General features: G+C 43.4%; 1 protein-coding gene across 2 annotated transcripts in view; it reads right to left on the reverse strand.

The window, feature by feature from the left end:
* Positions 1-16649, reverse strand: part of nr3c2 (nuclear receptor subfamily 3, group C, member 2) — a 59382-nt gene extending 42733 nt beyond the window's left edge. Inside the window, exons 1-2 of one of the 2 annotated variants that reach the window (XM_047045915.1) lie at positions 16197-16649; positions 12061-13914 (exon numbers count right to left, since the gene is read on the reverse strand). In XM_047045915.1, coding sequence (XP_046901871.1) covers positions 12061-13895 — 1835 coding nt within the window. In that variant the 5' untranslated portion in view covers positions 13896-13914; positions 16197-16649. The remainder of the gene's footprint in view (positions 1-12060; positions 13915-16196) is intronic. The other variant, XM_047045914.1, reaches the window with a different exon arrangement.
* Between the last annotated feature and the right edge of the window lie 3956 nt (positions 16650-20605).

Here is a 20605-nt window from a genome sequence, read left to right on the forward strand (position 1 = left end):
GTCATGGCAGGTTCTTGTCCGAGGACAGGGGGGGGGGGGGGGGGGGGGGGGAGACAATCTCTTGACGGTCGGTGGCTTTCATAAAACAGAGACAGGGCAGCTTCTGTCTGTCTGTCTGCAACAAGAGTGTCTATCTGTTTGTTGGTGTGCAACAAGAGTGTCTGTCTGTCTGCAACAAGAGTGTCTGTCTGTCTGTCTGTCTGTCTGTCTGTCTGTTTGCAAAAAGAGTGTCTGTCTGCCGTTCTGTGGCTATGAAAGCTGTTGTTTGCTTTACAACTGTGACACACTATTACGCGATGTTCTCTTTGGCTTACACTTTGAACATACAGTTCTTCTGATGTACAGCAATACTTTAACAATGATGCTATCCATGTGCTGAACACTGTAATAACAACAATCTTTTTGTGTGTCTTCAACGTGGGACCGGTGCACCAACACAGCGAAAGAAAATGACACTCTACATATATCCACAGTGCTTCTATACCACTGTGTCTATGTAGCTGTAATGTTACATTTGCTCCAGAGTCTGCTGTGTAACTGGGAACTGGCCCCGGTGAAGACGGAAGGACTGCAGACACAGCTGCCCACATGACACTCCACTGTCCTCCAGCCTAAGGGGGCCTGCTAAGCACTTCCCCCTCCTGTTTATCTAGAGCATATACACTGTACCATATACCACTGTTTCTCCCCCCTCCAACACACACACACACACACCAATAAACACACTTGCATTTGTATTGCCGTAACTCTGAGTTGCATCCATTAATACTCATTAAGGTCACTTATAACGGTTATGTGAATCCTCAATTGGCGCCCACTACTCCCCCCTGAGCCCCCTCCTACAGCCGGCCCAGATGACCCGTCACACAGCTGCTTGGTTTGTCCCTCGACAGAGATAAGCTCACAGTAGCTGGCCTTTACACAAGGTCCTGGTTCTATAATGTAGAATGTCCCTTATGGTTCAAAAGGTGAAACATTTTCCGTTACTTTAATCTCATTACATTTAGCGGAACCAGTGCGGGTTGACAGATGGCAAGGAGAATTGAATGTGTTTACACATGGAGATGCCGACGCACAGAAGGCGTGGATACTGTAGCGAGACAACTATTAATTTCCGCGCTTAAACCTCTTATAGTGCCTAAATATAGGCAAAGGGAGAAGAGGTCAACAAGAGGTCGTTCCTTCTCTCCCTTAGGGTAGATTCCAGGGGGTGGACAGGAAGACTCACTGTACAATGCAGAGCTGTATGGTGCTTTGTACTAATGCAGGAGTTATGAGATGTGTCGCGCCAATATTTTCTGTTAAGGGAATCACCATTACTGTGTGTCTAGATGGATAGTCCTTGACCTCACCATGGCCTGCTCAGTGCTCGGCTCTAAATCCCTTCCTTTGTCTACAGTCACTCCCTGCTCCTCCTCTCACTTTGCTAGACATACTTACAGTACATAGATCATTACTGGGCCACTATTCTCGTTCTTGTCTTCTCCCAGATTTCCACTTGGTTGACAAAGAATACATAATCTAAAACATTATTGTCTCTATCTAAAGATTTTCTTTCCAACAGTGATATAAATCAAACAAATCCTTTTTATATGCGACTTCCCTGTGCAGTTATAATTTTCCCTCAAAATCATCTTACACAACTGTTCAGATTTAAATGGCCGCAATCAAAAACATACCTTTTTTTATATTATAGCGTTGGTCTCAAAATATATATTTTCTATAACAACATAGCTTAAGTCGGCGCTTGCATAAATTGTCTGTGAAAAATAAAAGCAATCGCTTAAAATCTACTATCGAAATAAAACAAAAAAAATAGTGTTTGGCATTCTATAAAATAGTGTTTTATTAGATTTCACTCAATTCTGTAGTTTGAAGTGTTTCACTGTATGAAAACCACAAGTGTAATCTGAATAAACATTATAAAGGACTCAAATGTATCAAACACCGTGCCAGGATTCACACCCTTTTGGTCGATTTTTTTTCTGTCTTACCTACTTCTGTAGGTCGAGAACATCGAAAACACAGCTAAAACTCCCTGCTGGGACTACACAAACTGGAAACATATAATCACTGTGCTTTCTCTTCATGAAAAGTGTCCAGCTACAATAACTGTATTCATCCTTCCAATGTCCTGTACATTAAGATACAGTGTAGGCAAATGCAGCCTCACATTGGCATTCATACACCACACTGATAGGTCAATCAAGGCCAAGTCACAGGAACGACAGAACGCATTTATCATTGAACGTCGTCAAAGTCACCGAAGACAATGTAACACCCTCTTTACGAGGCCAAAAGATGGTGCATTATCTGTTATAGTGCTCTGTATTGAACCCTCTCCAATACACCCAGGCAGCACAGACTGCAGTGAAACCTTTGCCTAGACTCCTCCACAAACCAATTCCCCATGACCATAGAATGATAGTACTAACAGGATAATTGTAGATTTTTTTTCTAACATTAATGGACCATCGCAAGGTTGGTGCTCCGGGGTTGCTAGGCCATGGTTGCTAACAGATACACTATTTAATACCACCCCACAGAATCTGTCTAGTCTCAGGAAAAAATCCTAAATATACGGCATCAACAGCCATAGTCAGGGTACCTGTTGCCAAAATAAACCGTGAGCTTCATCCTGGTAAAGTCCTTTTCCAGATGTCAGCAACAACACAACATGTGATGACAGTAGGTTCATGAACACTGCCCAGTATCATCATAGCTGTGCGTGTGTGTCCATCTGTAACTGCAGAGGGACCTTAACTAAGTAAGCAACTTGTACTTTTTTTTTGGGGGGGGGGGCTTAGGTGGGCTGTCTCCTGGCCCTATTTCTGCCGAATTTTCATCCCATGAACTGTGTTTCCTCCACAAAGTACCCCAATATAAAACATGCAGAGCAGATCACTCTCCTAGTCATCTACCTGGCATGAGGTAACCCTCAACCCCCTGTGGCCTTAATATGGCTGATCATTGCGCAAATAAAAAAATGTAAAGACTGTACACTCGAGCGAATATGAATGAGTATCTGTTTCTTATTCTCTGACAGACTGTCATTCCACGCATTATGGCAGTTTGCTCTTGATGATTTTGGCTCAGTTCCAGGCTAATCTCTGCGTATGTATGTGGGTGGTGGGAGGGGGGTGCTGTTAAGCATGGCTGTTTTGCGACATTATTATACTTTTTTGTGCTTTTTTGAATTTTGCTCCTCTCCTATTTGATTTAAACACAATACAGATTTATACCCTGTGAAAACGACAGGCCATTGAAGAGCGTGTCTTAATCTGAGCGCAGAAGGGGATCTAAACCAACGTTAGCGCACACCCTGGAGAGAACAGGACTTAAACCGGTCGGCTGTTATTATTATAAGGCCCTAGAGACAACTTACGTTTTCCAGGCAGGTTTCTGCTTACAATCTGGAATCTGGTTTCTTTAATGAATAACACAACAACACATTATAAAAGGGAGAAATGTAATAGTATTTTAGTAAGTTACTTTGTTTTGAAATGTCTCACAAAATAATTGAGTACTGTTGCGCTGGAATGGAGTACATAGTTCATGAGAAGTGTGTGTGTGTGTGTGTGTGTGTTTGTGACACACTTTATGTTCGCAATGGGTTAGTGAAATCACGGGGTGGTGTATCTTCCCGTTGGTTTTCAGAACATCTGGGTATAGAATGTCTGTGACCCCATTCCTGGACCAGGGGTGAAAACGGAACCTGGACCGTGCATGTCCTCCCCTTGGCAGCTGCTCACACACGCACACACACACGCACACGCACGCACACGCACACACACACGCAGGGTAACAATGTTTGTTGAACGTTGGGTCACTGGAATGGGATTAACGAGTTGGTGGCAAATGTAACGTACAATTTCTGCTAGAAGCGTGTGTATGTATATGGTGGTGGTTAAGACACTGCAGGATATCCAGTCTCCTCAAAGGTGTCCTATCACCCCCACCATGACTGTGCCAGTGTTTGGACGCAGGCACGATGAGAGCCAGCTCACATGACAGACAACCTCGTGAGAGAGGACGGGGCGGCAGAGAGCAGGTGTCAGGTTCACTTCCTCACAGGGTGGCACGGCCCCCTGTCATTGGGCGATGGGGGTTTAAGGTGTGGGTTGGGATGTAGAACACCTTTTTTCCCCCTCCCACTCTTGTCCCTTGCCTACTTTCTTTGTTTAACTCGGGAAACGCCTCTCAAGGCAACAAGTCCCATGGGGCAGAGCGTCAGTGCACCCATTGACACCGACCTGTCAAACAGGTTACCTGGCCCCCGTGATAAGGGGTGGGGGGGAGAGGTGGAGGGAAGGGGGCTGGTAGAAGGATGCATCTAAACGCGTCTACTTCTTTACTGCCTGATACAGATGCATGGTGACAAGGAACTTTGAGAGGGAGGAAGGAAAAAAAAAATGTATGCGGCGACGGCCGCGCATGTCACTGGGGCCCGGGGGGCTGGTCGTAAACACGCTGGAATGGAGTGAGGAACTCCAGGCATGTCGGCCGCTCCACGGCATGAAAGGAAAACATCCTCCTCTCTCTCCACCTCCTCCTTCTCTTCCTCTTATTTGCCCCTATAACAAACCAGGGTCATGGAGGGCAGCCGTGTAAGAAAGTGGATGTAAGACTGAAAGAATGTGTAGATTATCCAAAATTAGACTGGGAATGTTAACGCGCTAAATAAATGACATGGAATAGGATGTGCTATACTCCTAATATGCTATACTGTCCTGTATGTCTGCATCAGATAGAAGGAGAAACTACATATTTTAAACAAGCAATGAGGCATAATATCCTTATTTGCCATGGAAACTAACACAAAAGGAGTCCTCTCACTCAACCATGCTTCCTTGCTTTATAATGAACATCAGGCCTGTGCTTGGTCTAAGATTATTGCTGCAGACACCCTGGGTGCAGTGAACATTTAACATATATACACCATACCAGGCCTTGTGCCTTGGAGTAAAGGCAGACTGGACTGACAGCAGAGGGCTGAGAGCCCAGGACAGGGAAAATAGAGTATGCAAATAGTAATCTATCCATATACAAAGGATTTGCCCTAAATGCCAATGAAATGATCCTTTACGTTAGTAAGATTTATCACTTGACTTTATGTTCGAATCAAGACTTTGTGTAAATCCAGATGAAGCATGTTAGAGAAGAAGCTCCATGGTTTTACCCAAGTTAAATGTCACTTTTGTCAATGATCACTGTGAACTGCAAATGTGTAGTTAACACACCAAAATCAGTACTGACAGCTGAGAAGAAAAAAAACATGTGCTCAGAAAATATAAGAAATATATACAATATAACATGTATGTATATTTTTTTATTTACTGTTCTGAAGACTATTTGTGCATTGCTTGAGGTAACTCTTCTAGCCTGAAATGTGTGTAAACAATTGCCACTACATTCCAGACACAAAATGAATGTGCAACAGGCTAAATCCAAAGCTAAACTGCTCAAATGAGAGACTTCCAGCCAGCTGTGGCCTAGTCGATGCAAGCAGTCCAAACAAAAGCAGACAGTAAACAAGGAATGTCTCGCCTGTGCCAGGTACAGTACAGTGCAGTAAAACCAGAAAGGAGGTTGCCAGGTTTCACAATCACCACCGGTTGCCAGATCTGAGTATCTCCTCGAGCAATGGGTCAGTCTGGATGAGGGTGCCAAGTTGAGACTGTAAACAGGAAACACAAATATCCCAGTGTGGAAGCTGGCTTGCCATTGGCTAGCTTCTTGTTTCTTTGTTCAGTTGTTTGTACAAGTTACTCGGATAGTCCAGGAAGCCCGGGAACAAATATAAACCACTATTCCATGCATGATGTAACAACTACCAAAACGACAACTTTCTGGAAACCAATAGCTATGTTTTGAGTATAATTATATAACTATATAATTGTGAGTCTGAATGCTACAGCCTCAATGTTGCCTGAATACTCCAACCTCACACTTGCCTAAATGCTTCTACCTCAATGTTGACTAGGGTTGGGTATTGTTTGGGTTTTTATGATACCGGTGCCAAATCGAAATGGTTCCGGTGCCTAAACAGTGTCTGAATCAGTACTTCTGTTCCGTTTCCATCCGACTTGCATATTTGATTATTCTGACACCACATGAATGCAGTAATATAATAATTTAACGATCATGTGCGGTGATGATGCTTCTTACGGCCCTTTCGGAGCACCAGAGGGCAAATATTTCAATCGACAGCTCAGAAATTTAAGAGGCACCGAAATCTGCGTTCTGATTCGGTCCAGTGCCCGTCATATAGGTACCCTACAACCTCCTAACCTGCATCTATAACCCTGGGCCACAGTTACACAAGGTGTGTCATTAGGTTTAGAACAAAATCCACCGCAGTAAAGATGCTATTTCATTGCCTCTTCAGTTGTCGGGGGCAACAACTTCCTGCCAAACAAGTTTACGTACTTACTTAAATGCGGGGCTGAATGTGACACGCTGTCTTTCAATCCTGTGTGTCATTGTATAATGAGAAAGGGTATTTTTTTCAATTTTGGGTCAGTGTGGCTTTACTGTAGCTGTGTCCTGATTTGTGTCAAGGGAACCGCACATAGCCCCACACTGAGTCATGATTAACTGGGATTTCACCGAAGGCCCCCACCTCCACCAACACCCTAGCCATTTTTGTTGTGTATGGGTGCGACACAAGACCGACACAAGGACACAGTTCTCTTCTGTTGTTTCTCTTCTGTAGTGGCCTATAAACAGGACTGTGTGCTGTGTCTTTCTAGGTCATATTCGATGCCATCACGCATGCCATTTTAAAAGATTTATTAGGCATATTCAAGGGTACTGTGTGTGTGTGTGTGTGTGTGTGTGTGTGTGTGTGTGTGTGTGTGTGTGTGTGTGTGTGTGTGTGTGTGTGTGTGTGTGTGTGTGTGTGTGTGTGTGTGTGTGTGGAGCTCTGCTGCATGTCTGCAGATGTGTGTGGGTTGTGTGAATGCTGCGCGTGCATGTGTGCGTTACATAAAGCCCCCCTTCACCCCCCTTAACTTTAATTGAGCCAGCCAGGCATGACCCACTTTTCTAACCTCTGAAGTGGAACAATTAACATTTTTGAAGTGTTTTCCTTAATGGCATCCATTTCCGCCTAGATGTCAATTGGTTCTGTTCCATGGATGGAACAAGCCAGCAAAATGGAGAAATAAGTCATTGGACGTGAATACTTGCGCAAACTCCAATTAAACATGAAATCCAAGTCATGCTTTGTTTGTTCACTGAAGCACATTGGCATGCATTACAGCGAGGAAGACAATGATGCACTGACAGAGAACGAGAGAGAGAGTAAGGTAGGTCCCAGCTAAACAAAATATACTTTTCATAGCTTATCCTGTATGATTGTAACCATAAATGGTAATAACATTTCCATGTTCTAAAATCAAGCACATACAGTGGGTATGCAAACGGTAACCCAGAACTTCACTCTTGAGACACATTTGCTGTCTTACATTTCACTACAGTAAACAAAGTAAATTCCTGTCGGTAACCAATGTGGGATACACTTAGCTCAAAAGTAGCCTGTTCACCTATTTCCCACCACACCTTGCTGTGAAAAACAAAACAATCTGGCATTCAAACTTCACAAAAACCCAGTACTCTTTGTTGTGGTGCACGTATTTAGTTTCGGGCCTTTCATAAGAGAGTTTAATGACCTAGAGGATGTGCCTTTCGTATGTCAGCATAGGTAATAGAAGTTAGACCTGCGCCCGAGGAGATCCAGAGGAAATTTGTCTCGGTGTCAACTGACGCCGTTTCGGGAGAGGGGTTCAGGTGAGGACAGGCTCTTGTATCCCAGCAGCCATTGCAAACAGCAACCTCACTTTTATTAGGATGCCAAGCAGTCTGTGTGGCTGCGTGTCTGTGCTCTCTATGTGTGTGTGTTTGTGTGTGCCCATTCAAGCGTGTGCGAGTGAGAAAAATACATACAGTTTCAATTGTGTGTGAGAAAATACCATAAATTATATAATTAGTTATTTGACTCACCTTTATTCAGAAAAATTATTATGTAATGTTCTACACTACAGTACAGTATATTGTATTTTTTTTTTTTTTTATAATACTTTGCCTCATAGTTTCCAAAAATATTATTTAGAATCAGACATTACTGTATTGATATTGAATCTTACTGTAACCTAGAAATAGTCGAGTTATCAGATCAAGATATACTGTATGTAAGTGACTATTGAGTGGTAGTTACACATTGACAGAATGGGCCGTAACTCACCCAGGGTGAGAATGTGTCCACAAGGGCGTCAGATGATGTGGCCAAAGCAAATAACCTGGGGCCAGGGGCCGTGACCAAAGACACCAGCCTAACGTGGCTCATTAGGGCAGCATCACCTCCCCGCCCCCACCTCTGCATGAACACACACACTAAAAACAAGATACCCACCTGCCAGCACACAATAGGTGAAACCTCCTAAACTCTGGGCACCCTCCACCCACACACGTCCACAGTCACATCTAAAACGAGCAACCACCACCCACCTCCCACACACTCACTCACATGCACACACACACACACCCACTCCCCCACAGCTGCCGACCCACAATGCACTGGGAGCCCCCAGTGAGCCATGGACAGGGTTTAATTGGATATTAGTATCCAGCAGCGTCTGAATTAATCAAATCATTGCCATCCATTAATTTAGTGGAAGAACATACAATTAAGGGCTTATTAGTGTTCTCTCAAGAGTATGCCCTTTCATCCCCCAGTAGAACATTAGGAGTTGGACGAGGACCAGTGCAAAGCGTTCTTTTCTGGTGAAAAAAGAAAAACAACCTTCGATAGTATTTTCAGTGTTGAGGTTTTTCAAAGACGTTGTCGCATATACAATGAACTCATTCTACTGTATAGCCTACAGATAATAGGGTGAGGAAAGACTCAAAATAAGATATATTGTATATGCTTGCAAGATCCAGTCCAAAACTAAACTAGTACTTTCTCCTCCTCTATCGAAAATGGTTAAATGCAGCTTGGGAAGTTATTTAATGGCTTGTGACATCGTGTTTGTCATGTCGGTGGCTTATCAACTGCCTGACTCAAACATGTTTAAAGGGCCATTCCAATTTATTTAATGGCAACGGCAGTTAGTAATATTCCAAAAGATTCTTAGGCAGTGTCTTGAGCACACAGCTACACTTCCCTTACATTGGACATTAAGTGGGATTGTCGACAAGCAAGGATTCTTTATCTAGTCTCACAAAGAAAAGACAGGCAATGGTCTCTGAGAGCTACTTCTGATAACTAGTGCAGTGGTTTTCAACCCTGGTCCTCAGGGTCCAGAATGTTTGACATGTTTCCCCTCTATTCCAACACACCTGATTCAAAAGAATGGTCGTTACCAGGATTCGGCTGAGTTAGATAATGATCCATTCGTTTGAGTCAGGTGTGTTGGAAAAGGGGACCATCTCAAACATGCTGGACAGGAGGTCCCTGAGGACCAGAAGAGAGAACCACAAACCTAGTGTAAAAGACTTTCCTAACAGGATGAAATAATCTTTTTGAAAATAGGTTGGGATCTTTTAAGTCTCTCAAATCTTTTAAGAAATCCATACATTTTGCACATGAAAGTAATTTTTCTAACTATATTGCTTAAATCCCAAAATACACAAAGCTAATTATCCATACCCATTTTAGATTTTCTCAATTGAAAATGTCAAGGCACTACTTAACCACTAGGTAGCTATAGCATTATAGAAACTACAGAAAAGTAAATACAGGCTAGCACCCTTTCTTTGACAAAAAGCTGACTTTCCCAGCTGGTTTGCCTCTATAAAATGGCACTTTGGGTCAACCTATAGTCCAGGATCCAGCTGTATGTCTCTTGACTGAACAATTCTACCCATGTGCTAGTTGACCATTTTAAAAATCTCCAATTTGAAACATTATACTTTTCTTAAAATGCTATAAGAAGAATTGATGGAATTTAAATCAACATTCAGTTTCAGTTCCAACAAGCAGGTCTAGCATAGTTACCATTACTTCATAAAAACTATAGCTATAGTGTCAAAATAACTGTTGTGTTGGATTAAGCATAGCAGACCAACAACGGTGTGTGCTTAGTTCTCTGGTAATGTCTCTCACAGTTATGTGTGTGTGTGTGTGTGTAGGCAGCTTTCTGGCTGGTTGGCTTCCATACAGCCCACCTCTGACTGCCATCCTGTCTGACATCAGGGCTAAACTGGATCTCATTAGAACCAGTGTGGCAGTGATCCCGTCAACATCACTTTGGCTCCCACCTTATGGGTTCCCTCCCAGGTAACAGCCAAAACCCGCCCCCACCCTTCCTCCTTCTTACCCCCCTTCCTCCCCCATTGCAGCTCCATATCTCACTATTACACACATGCTTAAGTGTGTATACAGACGCACACATTTGCACCGGACACACACACACACACATCATCATGCTGATCATAATGCAGCAAATTTATCTCAAATGAGCTCAAACTAGCTAAATAAAAGTACTGGTGAGAGTAGAGATTTCATGAGGATGTCCCAAAGTATTTATGGTTAGAAAAATGAATATGGACTCTTTGTTAAGAGGTTGAATGCAAAATGAATGCATAATTTACATAAACCTAACTTTACAAAGCTCGGGATATTGAGACAGCATCAACAACTGATACAGTAAAAGTGGATAATCAATACCAACTGATACATTGGTCAAAGTCCATAATATAAATTCAACATGCTTCCACGTGTTGGTAAGTTACCTGTTGTGCCCATTGAGGTGGTTGACATGGGGAACATACTTAAACACTCCATTTCAAACACCTCAATGTAACCTATTTCAAATTAGTTTTATGTTTATGGATGTTTTGAATCTTGTCGTGAAGTGAGGGCTCATTAGTAGCTGAACCACGTTTGCCAAAATAGCGAACAGCAACTAAAACATTCCAGAAAGGCTCTAAGAGATCACATGTATTCCTCTTAAAACTCTCTCAAACATCTGAAACTTTTTAAGTCAGGTGAGGGATGCCGTTTATGGCCTTGTTTAATACTTCCTGCAAAATGATGCTATAGAGAATGAATTTACAGTGTGTCGTGCACAACTTTATACCCTTTTTGATAAGCTACTATCATCTATATATTACCACCGTTAGACATTCATTGTAATCTTTTAAAGAACCCCCCTTCAGACACTGTAGCCATATCTTTTTGATTTACTGTAAATAAATAGCAGGCTCTCCCTGCAAGGGATATGTTACATAAGTGGTTCACATGCTTGAGCTGCAACAAATGTGTTTCTCTTGGTCTGTTATTCTGGTAGTTACATTTTCTTTGGTTCATCCTTAATAGTGACGGTCATTTAGCTTTGTATGCAACTAGGACATGATATTACCTTAAAACCCAACAACTGTGTCAAAGTTAGACTCTGCCCGATCAGTCTCTGTAATAGAAGCCTGTATTGTTGTCTGGTACTTCTTTTCTTTCTGCGTGTTTGTTTTTGTTGGGGGTTTCGCCCCCCTCTGAACTGATTATTTCATTGGTTCAGCAACGTAAGCATGGGATCAATCATTCATTATTTACGATGCTGCTCCCATAAAGGGCCCATTAAAATAGATATTAGCGTTGCACAACAATTTAGTTTTTCCGGCTAAAAGATACAATTCAAACTTTGCCTCCCTGTTACAGTAGAACACTGTGTGTTTTGCTGTTGTGGGCTCTTTCTAATGTATTGTAACAATGACCTGGACTCCATCCCTCAGTTCCTGTTCCCCTAGCCAACATCCCGCTGCCTTTCCCAAGCTTGTTGTTATTATTATTAGGCAACAGTCACCCCCTAGTCAACGCCCTAAAGAACCCCCAGTGCTTACAGCCAGACACCGTGTCAACCCCTATTTATCAAGTCATGGTAAAGAAGACACTCACTTCTAGTAAACTTATGTCAGAAGTTTCAAGACCATCTCAAAGCCACCGTATAACCCCTTCGAGGCAGGTGCCAATGAAGTAAAATTCATCCTCATGACAAGCCGTTCGCAGGCCTAAGGAACTACAGTTCCCAGAGTGTTTGTATCCCTCCTTCATCTCCTTACCTTGACATGTTGTCTGCCAGGCAGCTCTGGCTTGGGTAGGGCTCCCCCCTGGCCGACAGCGGACCCTGCACCATGCCTGGTCGAGATTTCCACGACTCCATTAACGCCGCAACGGGTGAAATGAGATTTAACAAAGGGTTGGCCTGGTCCCTCACATCGTGCCGCGAGAAAGACATTGTTCCTTGGGCTCCGATCTGGTAATGAAATGAGTGTCCACCTGAATTAACGCCAACAATGGCCGACGTTGACACGTTATTATTCTCTTGGTAATAGCTGCCATCGTTGGTCTCCTGTTTAATCCCTTTGGACAGGGTATTGTTGGGAAATACCCCAGCCTCATAGTTGCCATTCATGGAGGACACGGGAGGTCCCAAAATCCCAGAAAGGCTGTACTCATCAATGTTGTCCCTCAGTGACAAATAGGTTGTCTCTGATGCAGGGAAGAGACCCATAGAGGACGGTTGCTCACCAAAGTGATGCTGATTCATGCAGCCACCATCTTTGTTTGGCTCACTCTTGATCTGTGTGATGAAGGGCGAACCGGCACCAGCGTGGCATTTGGAGGTGCCCAGACACATGCTCCTGTAGTCTGTCCCGGGCTCATTCTTGATGTACTTCACCATCCCCATCTGATCCAGTCCTACGTTAAACAGCTCCCCATCCACGCTCTCCACCTTGGGAAACTCAAAGGACTTAAAGTCTTGGTCTCCACTGGAGGCCTCTGGACTACAGGAGTCATTCTGGACCAAGCCCAGTCCACTGGCTGGACTGGAAACACCAAACCCAGTAGAGGAAGAGTTCCTCGGACTTGAGACGGCCATAGCCCCCCCTACAGTGGGACTAGAGATGGACGGTCTGACATTGCTGTTGCAGTTGATGTTATTACCACTGCTCCCTGTGGGGCTGGACACAGACGACATGTTGCAGGTAGACAGGGTGCAGGTGGCACTGCATGATGGCGGGGAGCGCACACTGCTCATGCTCTGGGGACTGGAGATGGGCGACCTCATTACATTGAGGGGGCTGGTGAGAGGTGGAGAGCCCACTGTGCTGGACTCTGCCGGGCTACAGGTTGCTGAACTCCTGCGCTGGACGTGGGCTAGCGGCGGTCCGATGGCGGCAGGATTCTGGCTGATGGGGCTACTGATGGACGAACAGCCCGGGCCGAAGCAGGTCGTGGGGCTAGTGGTGGACGACACCATGTTGCTGCCTCCAGGGCTGGAGATGGAGCTGGAGGTGTGGGGGCTGCAGGAGAGTGAGGAAACTTGGGCCGACACTGACACGATCGGAGGGCCCGAGGAGAGCTCCCCTGGGCTAACACCCGACTGCTGCAGGACCGTCTGGAGGCCCGACGCTGGCGCCTTCAACTTGACACGCCCTGAGGACATGCACTGGTTGTCCTCAAGGGCGCGCCCGCAAACCGGGTACATCTTTCCCGGGCTGCATTGACCACCATGCTGGCTGAATCCAAAATCTGCCTCCCGGGCTGCGTTCATGTACAAGCCCATAGATTCCGCCACAGTCTTGGAAAGCTCCTTGGAGTCCATTTCCAGCTTACGGCCATGGAGGGAGTTGTTAAAGAGGGGGAGGATGATTGACGGATTCTGACCAAGTCGGAGGGTCTGCTGCTCCGGCTTCTTGACATTGTTCTTCTTGCAATCAACCCCAGCGTTGCCTGCTGGGCAGCCAACATTGACAATGTCCATCAGGATGTCGCTGTTAGCTAGGCTGGACTCTTCGGCGCTGCTGCAATAGTCCATAGCACTGGTGACCTGGGACCATCTGTTCTCTGTGTCAGCTCCTTCAAAGAAACTTTGGTATCTTTTGGTCTCCATGCCTGGGTCATTGATTCACCTGTTAGATGTGGAAGTAAAGGAGAGTGTAAGAAAACAAGGCCCAAAAAATGTGCAATTGAGGAATGTATATATTTGTCCTCTTTATATTTACATAATAACATGATACCCAGTGTTTGTGTGTGTGTGTGTATACAATACAGTTTCAATGCAGTCCAGTGAATGTTAAACCTGTAAAATTATTATTTATTTTTTAATCATAGGTGTGTTACTGGTATTTTGATAAATTAACCTAAATCAACACTGCTGTTCATTTGCATTGGCTCTTAAGGTAACCCTAAGGTGATACACTCATCTCTGTCTAAGTCGTCTTTGGAGATATAACACCCTTTGCAAAGGTGTGTGTGTGTGTGTATGTGTGTGTGTGTGTGTGCGTGTGTTTGTTTGTTTGCAGGCTTGGACAAGCCAATGTTGGCCTGGCCTGGCCTAGCCTGAGCTGGCCTGGACAGAATTGAACTGAACTGGACAAGAGGCTGCAGTAGAACTTTGTTAATAATGCCATATAACATTCCATGTACCAAAATGCTGCTGTGAGTGATGATAGGTTTTATAACTTCAGGTTTGGCTAATGCAAGCTATTGTTCACACTGTAGTATGTATTCAAAGGCTAAGCAGCAGTTGTACTCTCTTTGGCACACACTTTAAAGGTGTGTTCATTGTCAGTGTTATTGTTGACTTGGCGGCCCTTTTGGTCCACTGACATCTCAACATATAAACACTGTTGTGTGATAGCAAAGTGTTTCCGCAATCATGCTCACATGTGTTCTGATGTCCCAAAAACACCTGACCCATATGGGCCCATATGACTTATTCATAAACCATTTGTGCAGTGTCATTGTCACATAACTAACAATTGAATCTGCAGTATTAGCTTTTCAAATACAGTTTGGTATCTATTTTGAATTGCATTTATTACATTTGTACATTCAAATATTGCTTAACAAATGAGTATTTACTTGCATGTCTGTGTGTGTCAATAGCAATTAGGGAGGATGTGCATTTATTTCAAGTCAACATTTCAAGTCATATTTCATATTGACAATCAACTGTTTTTGAATTCGTACTAACTTGGCGGTAACTTCAGGAAGACTGGAAATACTTAATCGCATCTGCTTTTCACTTCGCAAATGAAATTAGAGTGGGTTACTACGTCTTTAAAATATATGACGCTGTTCGTTTAAATCCCCACCTCTTTTCTCCATTGGATGAAAAAAGATAATGTCACAAGAACTTTATATTGCCACTCACGGATTGGTCCGTCTGTTCTGTCACTCTAGCAGGTCTCAAAGCCACAACATATCTGCGACATAACTTTAAAATAATGTATCTTTCAGCGCCGTAAATGCCGTTGAACTTCGAAAAAGTCTCCAAACCCACCATTTACGCCCAGTTGCCCCTGAATGCCCATAGCATAACATTAATGTATCACGTTATCTGGGACGATATTATCTGACATCGTAGGTTGACGCCTCACAATTGATCAGAAAAGTTTCTTATAGAAGTAGCGTAGCCTTATGTAATAATGTTTCGGTGCGTCGATGCTTAAAAAGACTGCAAATAAGGCAGAAAACGTGAGTTTTAAACGAAAGCTTGATCAATAGTTTTGATTAACAGGACTGTATAGGTTGGTGACATACGTGTATAACGGGCACAGTCAAGCAACTGCATTTGCATGGACCTAGTCATAAACTATGACAAGGTCCGCGCCAAATCGGCCACAGGTAATGTTTTATAGGCTATCCTCACGGTGACAAAATAACAGTATAGCAGGCTATGGTGAAGAACCTCTACTACTTGGTTGACAACTAAAACACAATGATAAGTGTCACGCCGGAGAAGAAAGTATAAAAATACATCTTCAGTAACGAATACATTACAAATGGTTAATATGAGATTTAGGATTAAAGTGCCGTGTAATTATGCATGCATATTCTATAATAACATGCTTTACAAAGTCAAATTGGGCCTAATCAATCTTTTATGTGTATTGCTATTATTGTCATTCATATTATTACTAGCATACGAGGTTCAAATTATTTCTTACAGAGAAAAACCCGTTTTCATTTTACTTATAGGTCACCTATTCGGAACGGTTCCCCGGGGTTGTTTAAAAGTTAAATATTTAGTTGTGCAGACAGATCTGGAGAAATTTTGCAATCACGTCCTGAACACAATTGAATTAAGTTGTACGCTAATGGTTGTTGCGGATTAAAAATATATATTTGTTGACAGTTTTTTCCATGTAGGCTACATCTCTGGCAAAACCTTTCAATATGTCCTCACCTTAATTACGACATTCAGACTTGTCAGGTGGCTGAGTTGCTGGGCAGCAATAATCCAGAGGTGAAAGCACACAGAGACAGGGCAATAGTTGTATCTTCTTCCAAATACCCTCCCTCCAAACATATAGTATTTACTCTTGCAAATAAATCCACTTGAGTTTCAGTTTGACAGCTCAAGGCAGAGAAGTCAGCTGCGTATCACTCGTAATCCGCGACAGCAAGGCGCTGTTTTGACAGACCGAACGACAGCGTCGAGGAGGACGGCAGTGTCAGATATTGACTCAATACGAACATAATTTCGCAGATTTGCGATTTTCTAGCCCTCCGATAGAAGAGAGATAAAAAACAACGAAGGAGTCAGACGGACTTGCTGAGCGACGTCATTCTGTGCACATGGACCCTCCTACTGCAACGAGTGCAATACAAACTCCGAATTAGGTGGCGAGGAGACAAGGTGGGAGGGGGGAGTGCGCTCGGTCTCAGGCAGGCTTCAGAGCGCAGGTATTGCGCTGGGTACAGGGCATGTTATTTCAAGTAGGATAGTAGGGTTCGGTTTCTGGGTAGGGGGAAGGGGGGGGGAGGATCTTTGAATAGGATTGTTGAGAACAGTCGGTAAATATTCGATTATTAGATACTAAAGGGTTACTTTACTTAATTACATTGCATTCATGTTGTTAAATTAAATTACACTCAATTGTAGTTTACTTATGAGGTCATCCACTGTGTTTCTCATAAAATATGCTTGCATATTTCTTGGGTGTGCTGTTTCTATCTCTCTTTCTACCTCTCTTTCTATAACAAGTCTACTTAATAAAATTAAGTGGCCAATACATCTGCACTTACAAGGCAGTCAAAACTGCAGGGCACAGGGCAAAAGGTAACATATTCCAGGTAACATAGAGGTCTCAATAGATTAATATTTGATGGTACGCCAATCATTCAGACCAAAAAGCATTTTCACTGTTCGGTCGGTGGAAAATACACTTCCATCAGTCTTTACATCCTTTGACTGTAGATTACAAGCCCCCATTTACTACGGCACCCTATGCATATCAACACAAACTAAAGATTGTTTTCATGTAACGTCTTATTGGCGGATATTTAATGACTGTCAACTGTGTCCACAAGAGGGCACCACTATTTCCTTTCAATGTTCTGACCACATCATAGTCTTCAGAGAGAGGGAATGACACAGTCGCATCCTCTTTCTTTCGATTGAACAACAATGATTTGTGCATACTACACTATAAAGTACAGACAGGCTTCTTTTCGTGTTCACATTTTGAATGACGGAGACAGTACTCAGTACTTACAGGGGAATCATTGTTGTTGATAGAAACATGTTGGCATGGTGACCAGATTCAAGTTCATGCAGCGGCGTAACAAGGACTTGGCGGGCCCGAGTGCAGATCTCACCAACGGGCCCCTTACCGACCTATCGTCAGGCGAAATTATTGAGTTTTCAGTTTAGCGATGCGCAAGGAAATTTAGGCTACTCATGATGTACAATTAAGGGTAACGACTGCTCCTTCTATGTGAAGATAGATTACGGTTTTTTAAAAGTGAACGGCTCTGACTCGCGAGTCTTTGGCTCTAGATTATGCTTGCTACAACACGGAATGAGCATAATGGAACAGTCAGTCATGAGCCGACGTATCTGCGACGTTTGAAATAGAGCACAGAGATGAGAAGAAAATCTGATCATTTACCGAGGCTTATCCGACGTTATGAATGACGTTTCGATCTGTCATGTGTGCTATCTGGGTACTAGTAAAAAAAAACAGTCACTTCGATGGTGAATATTTAATTTTATGTTCGTTAGATATGCTAGTTTACATTTAGTCTATCTAGCTTTAGCTATTTTCCGACTACATCCTGCACAGTTTACTATATCTAACCTGGCCGCTGCCTGGTAGCCTAGGCCTATATATGCATTTTTATGACTTTTAATAGCCATGTCAACTGCATATACCAGACAGTAAACGTTATGTAATTATTAGCCTACCCTGGTGGCTGAGTTTCACACTCATTGCTGTTGCCGGGCTGGGGGTCAGACGTAGCGTCCTCTTCAACACGCTTCGCCACAATCCAAATGAGGATAGTTTTGACAGCTTTGCCATCCTTACATCTTGCTCTTTTCGTTCCTGCCGCTTTCTGGAGCCACTTTTATGTTAAAGGGCATGGCATGGGGTAGCCTAATTCGCTTCAAAACGCTAATGCAACACAACTGTAGTATCCCAACAACAACTGTCTGTGGTATTCCAACAACTGGATGGGAACAATCCTGTGTGGGTGGGCGGGAATCTTTGACAACAATATTACCCAGACATCCTTGCTATTTTTCGAGGGCAATATTACTTAATAAAAACGACATTTGTTTTATTCAGCAAAAGGCAAATGAGGAAAAATTAATTATTTGCTGTTGTTAACACTGACTGTTTTTAAAATGTTTATTGGGCAGGTGATAGCTCATAATTCTGAATAACTGACACCATAATTGAGAAATGTTTGCGAATTGATAAGACTAGATCATATGTGATCTTCAATTGGCGGTATTACAGCGGTGAAAGGGGCCAGGTCAGATTGCCTTAAGGGGCCCGGTCAAGTTGTCTCACTTTTACGGTGAGATCGAGGACGGGCCCCCTTTCGCCACGGGCCCTAGTGCAGCTGCACTCCTTGCACTCCCTATAGTTACGCCACTGAGTTCATGGTTTTCCATGAGTGTGCACACTCACAATGTCTGTTGACTAATGGACAGAAGATAACCTTAATACCTTCTTTGTCAACATTCTCCCAACCCTGTCACAAATAATGTATCCAATCAAGTCAAATACTGGCTGAATCTATGCACAAATTAAATATATATAGACTAGTTAGTTAGTTATATAGTTACTAGTTAGTCTATTCACAGATTATATTGGGACCTGTTAGTTCTGAGCAAACACCTTCTATGGTGTAGAACCTTCTACTTTTCCCAGAGCGAACCATAACCGAAATCAGACAGCTTCCGAGTTGGCAGACAGAACCAAACTTGCAGCCATGCCAGCCTCTCTTGCTCTCTCTCTTTGTCTCTTTGTCTCTCTCTCTCTTTCTCTCTCTCTCTATTTCTCTCTCTCTATATATATATATATTTCTCTCTCTCTCTCTCTCTCTCTCTGTCTCTGTATCTCTCTACCCGTTAATCCTGCATGTTTGGAAACATGCTTAAAAGAGCAAGAAATGTGCTCCTAAGCAGGAGATAACTGAATATTTCTTCAGCTCACAACCCCCACTAATCTATCAAACAAAATGACATTTCCCGAAAACCCCATCACCCCTTTTTAGATATCTTCATTACACTATTATATACTGGTAGCTGGAACAGGTGAATCATTGGCATGCTTCTCCTATTTGTAAATTCATCTAATGGAATAGAGGCATTCAACATGTCTTTTGCCATGTTAGATACTTGACTACTTCAGAGACAAGTTAGAAGACAAGATAGAAAACTAACCACACCAACCTTTAAAAATAGCACACTTAGAGTTTGGAGGAGGTAGACTGAATCCCTGCTGACGACTGATCACTGTGATTATACTTGTTCCCTCCAAAGTGTGTGAGTATGTGCGTGCGTGCATGCACGCATATTTACCACAGACCAGCGTGCTCCTGTAGCAGAGCAGCAAGAAGCTGAAGACTTGACATGGGAAAGACACACGGTGTGCCTCATGGGGACAGGTGAATTAGAGCAGAAAACACAGAAACTAAACACTCCTCGATGGCAGGGCACAAGACTGTCACCACTCTACGTGGTAATTACAGTGTTAGTTTTAATCAGTGAACAGCTATACCCCCTCTCCCCCTCCTCCACACCCCCTCCCGTTTACCCCCTTGAAGTTCCACTTAGTGTCAGCTTTACATCCCTGCTCAGCTAAGTGGCTAATCTTTTCGTAAATGTTTTGTTATCCGTAGACGTCTCGGAGGAGAGAGATTGTCTCTTTAAGGACAGTGTCAGTTGGTAGCGTTGAAAACGATTCTCACTTCTGTTGTGTCTGGGCTTTCAAACTGGGTAATGACACAGTCATTGTTGTGTGTGTATGTTTAGCATTAGCTCTTCCTGTGTCAGATGTAGCATGCACTCTATCATGGGGAAAATGTTAGTCGTAAAGCACTTGGACCCTGATCAACCCACTCACCCTTCTTCATGTGTTCCATTGTCACTTTGGACGGTTAAGCTGTTCTTGGACGACCCTGGCCGCACGTGGCACATGTAGGCCTTACAATCCCCCCCTCTGCTCGTGTATGGCACAGGGGAAACCCCTTGGGAATGGCCTTTATTAGCATGTTTGTTTGGACATAGTGTTTGTTTTGTTTACGGAACACACAGGGTCTCAAAAGGCAAGACTAGTGTGTGCTACCATTAACAGTTAT

The sequence above is a fragment of the Hypomesus transpacificus genome, chromosome 22 (genome assembly GCF_021917145.1).
Source record: "Hypomesus transpacificus isolate Combined female chromosome 22, fHypTra1, whole genome shotgun sequence".
Taxonomy (NCBI): Eukaryota; Metazoa; Chordata; class Actinopteri; order Osmeriformes; family Osmeridae; genus Hypomesus; species Hypomesus transpacificus.